The sequence below is a fragment of the Ascidia mentula genome, chromosome 4 (assembly GCF_947561715.1).
Source record: "Ascidia mentula chromosome 4, kaAscMent1.1, whole genome shotgun sequence".
Taxonomy (NCBI): domain Eukaryota; kingdom Metazoa; phylum Chordata; class Ascidiacea; order Phlebobranchia; family Ascidiidae; genus Ascidia; species Ascidia mentula.
The window spans coordinates 14,534,154-14,541,197 of NC_138569.1; the positions used below are offsets into that span (position 1 = coordinate 14,534,154).

Consider the following 7,044-nt stretch of genomic DNA (forward strand, 5'->3'; position numbering starts at 1 on the left):
GAGAAGCATATGAGCAAAACAGAATACTGTGCTTGTTGTTGAATATTACTTATCATCACAACGTGAAGAATGGACGTGGAAACTATTGTGTACATCACCATTGAGTTGCTGATTGCAGTTCTGTCAATTGTCGGGAACTCTCTTGTTTGTTACGTGATCATAAAAAGTCCAAACCTTCGTAAAAAGGTGAGAATACGATACAGTATGACAAATCGTCGTAAAAATAAAATTACTTATAAAATTATAAAATTAAAAAATAAAAAATAAATGCGTTTAACTACTTTTACTGTTTCCTACAAATTAGCCCGAATTACTTCTACTTCTAGTAGTTTGAAACGGTACTTTTCTAAGAAATAATCCGCCATATACTCGAACATGAGCGCGTATTCTACTTTCACTTTGACCTTGTCTTTGTGGCACAGTTCTATACAAGGTAGTAGCACCAGAGGGATGTTAGTTGACAAAAAAATCGCTGGGTTACTCGGCCACCTCACGAGGTAGCGACTTACTTTCATCAAACAAAAATAGACCACAGGCTGAACTTTCCAACCATAGAAAAAATAGATAAAAATTTACATTAATATTCCAATATGAATATGATATGTTTGCTATGTCATAACCATGAGTAAACATCGATTACCGCTGAAATCCTTGGGGGCAGATATTCTTCAGCGTCCATACTATTTAAAAATATTAACATTTTTTGCGAGAAAAAACGCGAACCCTCTTCAATTTGACGAATATTAACCATACCCCCCCATACTTTCCTACGTTTTGCGCTTGCTGCGAAAAGTAACAAAAAAAATTCCCAGTTAACAAAACTTTGGCCGCGTGTAACTCTGCTATCTTATAAGCCAGCGACTTGATTTTTTCACACAAAAATAGATCAAAGGCTGAGCTTTCCAACGATAGAAAAATTAGACAAAAACTAGCCCTGTTGAAATGGCGCAAGCTCGCTCGCATTCATGAAATTGTTTGCGAGCGAGCGAGCGTGCGCCGTTGAACCATGAAAAACAAACAGACCATAACGAGCGAGCTTCGGTTCTCAATTTACATTGTATGTCAGGTAAAAATTGTAGGTGGAATCTCATGCAATTAATCGAAAACGTTTTTCCGGAGAATTTTTAATAACAAACACACATTGCGCCCATGTCACGTTTGATTTAGTTTCAAACATTTCAATAAAAATCTTTACAAACCTGTATATTTTTGCGGGAGATTTAGCGTTGACTGCTCGTATGTTACAGGTCATGTACAGGTTAGTCTTTTCATTGGCTGTGGCCGACATCAGTGTTGGTTTGATTTGCATTCCGTTCGCGATTCTCACCAAACTCGGTTTACCGCATTCGGCACCTACTTTATGCATTACGATGATATCTTTCGTCATAGTTCCAACACAAATTTCTGTCTTCAACTTGTTGTCGATTGCAGTGGAAAGGTAGTATTGTGACAGAACACACTTTATGTGCGAGTGATTTTCTTTTTTCCCCTTGACTTCAGATACTTTGCAATACGACATCCCAGAATTCATCTGAGGAAACTGACTCAGAAAAGGTGTCATTACGTCATTGCAATGACGTGGATAGGTTGCACCATATTTGGAATGTTGCCAGCTATGGGCTGGAACTTACTGGACGAAGCGAAAAGAACATACGCTACCAGTAAGCAAAACTAACAAAACTACACTACTCGGGTTACATTGTTTTGAAAGTTTTGTTAATTCAATTTCATTTATTGGCTTCTTTTTAACATATTGAGTTAGTTTTGTTTTTCTCGGTTGCTTAGTTGACATTAAGGTTACATGTTTACGTGTAGCCCAACGTTTTGTCGTGATTCAGCTGATGATTTTCAGTTCCCCATACTCGAAAACGTTTCGGAGCTATTGTTCTCATAATAAGGGGTACTAGAAGGATAATCGAGCTGAAAATATGCTTTTATTTTCAATACCCAACCCTTGTTTAACTTCCTGCATTTCGCTTTCGCTCCAATTGCATTTTGCTTATGTGCCCAACAACTTTATTCGAATCCAACTATGCCTAAAGTACACTTAATAACTATTGCCTATTATCTGGCACAGGTCCAGCTGACTCATCCACAGCAAATGGCACCATGGGTGTAGTTAATGCAACGATGTCTGCACCTGTAGACGAACTTCCCGTTTGTTTATTCATGGAGGTAAGAAATATGTCAAAAAATATGTTTTTAGTCAAGTACGACTTGTATTTCTGGAAGAAGTGTTGATACGTGTTCCTTGCGTAAAAAGAATTGCTAGAGGAAGTAGATTTGTATTCTCCCCACATAACAAGAGAAGCCAACTGGAATCGCTGGTTATAAACCAAACTATTTATACTTCCGGGACAGCAGATGCAACAGTAGTGTTTTCTGTTTAACAAACTGGTTTACATGTTTTTAGATTAACAAATGTTTCTTTTACCACGACAGGTAATTGATTTCGATTACTTGATGTTCATTTTTCTGGGCTGTATGGTGCCACCTTTCTTGATCTGCTCCGTGCTTTACGCCATCATCTTCGTCAGCTTTCTCCGCGCCACCAGGGGCAAGCCATCGTCTGCCGCTGTGCGGAGTAAGGCCTCCGCTCCATCAAAGGGTCAAACAACAAACACCGGTTCGTCGCTACCAAAGCAGAAGTAAGTATCAGTGACAGCCAAGTTGCTTCGTGTCTGAAGGCTATCCTGGTTTCAAATTCTAACCAACAGCTGTTGCTGGCTTTTGTGACCCCTGATGCATGTTATATAGACTCCCACCCCAAACATGAATAAACGTTTGTATATGAGTACGTTACGTAAAAAGTTGCACAACTCTGATTTTTCGGTTAAATATCCTTGTTTCAAAACGGCTTATTTTTAAAACTGGTACTTTATATTTCAGTGAAAGTAGTAACGATGAAGCAGACTTTGAGTTAAAAGAGATGAAGACTGTTAAAAATAAGCCAATGCAGGTATGTGAGGCTGCGCCAAATTACATTTCCAAGTGGAATCTGGAAAATATGAAGTAATTGGCTCAAAACTATAGTAATGGAGAGCTGCAGACAGGGTGTACAAGCACATTATTATTGCTTTTTTTCACATATGTTGAATTGGGTTTTAGCCTTTAGCACTATCGTTTACCAAGCAGTTCCGTATTGCCTCAGTGCGCTCCACAGTAGTTCGACCTGTTGTTGGTGTTCAGTATAGTGTACCCAACGGATTGACGTTGACCGAAAGGTACCACAAAGTGGAAATCAGTGTGTCCGCTATAGTGCAAAAGCTATAGCACAGTGCCACAGTCAACAGCTGCACTGACGAGACCTTACAGGTCGAAACAGTGCGTGTACACCCTGTCTACAGCTCCCAATTTTTTTTGCACAGATATTATAATTATTTATGTATTGCTTACATTTCTCTGCGATTTCTTTGAAGATCCAAACAAAGAGAAATAACGCTGGACAAAAAACAAGCAAACAAAGTCAACGGACAAAAATCCACGTAGAGGGTAAGTTTCAAGGGGCGAGTGGAAGCTGAAACATAAGAGATGGTTGTACAAGTATCTTATCACAACTGTATCACAAAGTGTCGGATAACTGGTTGGTAATTTCAACGGGGTTCTGACTAGTTGGTTTCTTAAACGGGTGAATGAAATTTTTGCAGGGGTAAATGAAAAAATATTTGTTGTTTTTATTTTCTATCCAATTAACATTGGCTGCGGACAATCACACCTCCGTAATTTGTCCATGTATTTCGCTCAGTTTATCGAAATGAAATGCAGTGTACTATATAGGGTGAAAAACATGCCGAAAACTTTGGTATAGAGTAAGCGTATCCGAAAAAGGTTAAGAAGCAGTGGTGTAGTCACGGGAGTAGACAAATACAATGAATAGCTAGAATGCTTAACCGCGATATAAATTACAAGCGAAACACTAAGACCACTTGGTGTGTTTCGTTTCTGAGAACCGAAACAATGCCGATATCAACTGATGGTGGAAAAAAACCTTGCACCTAATGTCGAAACTGCTGCAGACAGGGTGTGTACACGTACTGTTTCGACCTGTAAGGTACCACAAAGTGGAGACTAGTGTGCCTGCTAGTGTGAAAGCTAGCACAGTGCCACTCAACAGCTGCACTGATGAGATCTTACAGGTCGAAACAGTGCGTGTACACACCCTGTCTGCAGCTTTGCTATATAGTCTGGATTAAAAGAAAACAATTAAAAAACATAGAATTAGGATAAACCACGATTAGAATGAAGTTAGTTTGATGTGTGATACTTGTGACACTAATATATTAATATTGGAACCTATATTTTTTTCTTTGATTTAAGTTTATAATTTAACAGACAACTTTACGACCGATGAATCTACCACTGCATCAGCAACTTTTACTTTGGATGGCAAATCTTCCGCAGATGAATTAGAAGGTAAGCTGATACAAAAAACTAATGACCAACAACTTCACAACACCACGCCATGTACAGCGGTCGTGTGTTTATGAAATCACTGAATCAGTAATAGGTTTCAAGTTACTACCGGGGCACCAGGCCTAATGATTGATTGTCATGCGACAACATGGTAAACTCCAGCTCATGGTGTTGGTGATGTCAAAATGTAGTAACGTTCATATTCAATAGGGTTCAATAGAATGGCCCTAAGTACAAATACCAATTCATGTTTTGGCAACAGAAATATAATGTTTGTTGTGTCACGCAGGTGGGTCGAAGGAAACTCTGGATGAAGGAAAGAAACAACACGGTGACAATATTGGGTGAGCAACCAAATAGTTTACTTTGCGATGAACCAATGGAAATTGTGCTTATTTTATACAAGTACACAATTAACTACATTGTTGTTGCAGGAATCGTGAAACAAGTGACGATGACATTACAAACGATCCCAGCCCTGCGGTAAGCATCTGTTTCAGGATATAAAATGAAACACAAAAAATGATTTCATTTCATTTCAAAAAGATTTCATTTTATAGTTTAATGAACTGTCTGTTATATTTTAGTCACCGCAAGACAAATCCAGCAGTGGAGCAAAACGTCAGACCAAAAGGAGACAGAAGGAAAAGAGACAAAAGCAGCGCATCAGGGAGTTTAAAGCAGCTGCTGTGCTGTGTCTCATTGTTCTATGCTTTGGGATTTGCTGGTTTCCATTACACATCCTTAATGCAATTACATGGTGAAATTTGTCTCGTTACGTTTACTGGCAGCGCAACCACACAGGGCTAATTAACTTTTTACTTTGATAGATTCGACACCAACCGCGTGATCCAAATACCATCTGTCCTGTTTAGCATTTCCATTTTTATGTCGCATGGCAACAGCGCCGTCAACTTCTTTCTGTACTCCTGGCGGTTGGAAATATTTCGCGAAGAGTTGGACCGTCATGTTACAAGAAGAATATTTCAATGTTTCCGAGGATGAGTCCTAAATAGTAGGGATGCACCGAAAGTTCGGTTTGCCGAATTTATTCGGCCGAAACCAAGGTTTTTATAATTATTCGGTTTCGGCCGAATATTTTTGAAAAATTCAGCCGAAACCGAAACTTTTTTACTGCATGTAACGATTGGAATCATTGTTCAAAGTGCACGCATTTGTTCGTTTTATTTGTTTATTGTCACCGAAATGATGAAAATTAACTTTGAGCAGTCGGTACAGCAGTCGAGGTTATTTTTTAAGTGCCAACAAAAGGCTGTATGATAGGATTAGATCCAATACAGCACATGTTTTGTTTAAATTTATTGCGTATTAAGAGATAGATACCAAAAGTAGTTTCGGTTTATTCGGTTTCGGCCGAATAAAAAAAATGCTGTTTCGGTGCATCACTACTAAATAGCCTTTCCTGGCCCATGTAGTTTCTAAATGATGTGATTCATTATTTTAGCCGCAGACAAATAGCTATTGTTTCGACCAATTAAATCCCATTAGTGTAGCTTGGTATAGACGCTAGTCGGCCAAACTGCCAAGCAAAGCCTGCAGCTCACATAAGTCATATTATTGGCTCCATATTGCTTTCTATAATGTGATCAAGTATGTGAAGTGTGCAATATATATTCCTATAAATGCTGCGCTTTTAAGCATAATTCATTACAAATCGCAAATTCCCCCAAAAAATTAAGTTTGATTTCTTTGCAGATCTACAACATTTTTATCGCTGTATTCATTACACCAGTATATATGAAAATCATGTTTTTGTGTCGCATTTTACACCTCCTTGGAGCATTTTGCTGCAATTTCAACGAAAAATAAACAAGATTACAAAAATTGTTTTTGAACTTATTTGACAAAAATTGTTTTTGAACCGAAATTTGAACTTATTGGTATGTAGGTCGCCTTGAAGGACGTTGCTCATATGCCGTAATTGAAACTGTCGTTACGATAGGGAGAAAGCAGTTCTTTGAGGAAATTATCACACCATTGTTCTCACGCAGCGCTCAGCCTTATCGAAACCGAAGCACTCGAGATATAGAAACTCGAGTCAATGATTTTATAAAGGGATTGAAACCTCTTGCCGCCATTCCCTTGTGCAAAACAAATTGATATATGTTTGTCTTGAGCACAAAGTTATAATCTGGCCAAACCCGCACGAACCCGGAAATTCGTTTCAAACCTGAAACTGAAAATGCGACCCTTTTAAGGCAAAGTGCAACTTCAAGTGTTTTAAGCAGCTGTGATGTAATGGTGGTCTATTTCCGTGAATGGGTGACGTGCAAGTTTCAGCTTGCTTATTTAGCTATACTCAAGGGGTGCATGCACAAATCAAACAGTGATGCGTTTAACTTTTGTTGTATAGGGGAGACCGGGGATACCTCAGACACGGGGATACCTCGGACCAGGTATTTTACGTCACAATTAGGTATTGTTAAGACACTTTTACAAAAGCTTTATGTCTCCATCAAACGTTAACAGGAACTTTGGAATTAAATCATCTCTGCTTAACAAATTATAATCGAAAAAGTCAATTTATCAGTGAAACCAAGTTTTTCAATTTGTATGTGGAAGGTTATATATCTGTTACAGTTAATCAAAATGCAGTAATTTTGGGTTGAT

The 7,044-nt window shown here is 38.5% G+C and overlaps 1 protein-coding gene across 1 annotated transcript; it reads left to right on the plus strand.

The window, feature by feature from the left end:
* The first annotated feature begins 13 nt into the window (after positions 1–13).
* LOC145898817 (uncharacterized) lies at positions 14–6,242 on the plus strand. Its single transcript, XM_082987445.1, has 12 exons — positions 14–186; positions 1,248–1,438; positions 1,501–1,661; positions 2,078–2,175; positions 2,443–2,648; positions 2,890–2,959; positions 3,420–3,492; positions 4,333–4,413; positions 4,703–4,757; positions 4,848–4,896; positions 5,001–5,173; positions 5,244–6,242. Coding segments are annotated over exons 1-12 (1,275 nt in total). The 5' UTR covers positions 14–69; the 3' UTR covers positions 5,245–6,242.
* The last annotated feature ends 802 nt before the right edge of the window (positions 6,243–7,044 follow it).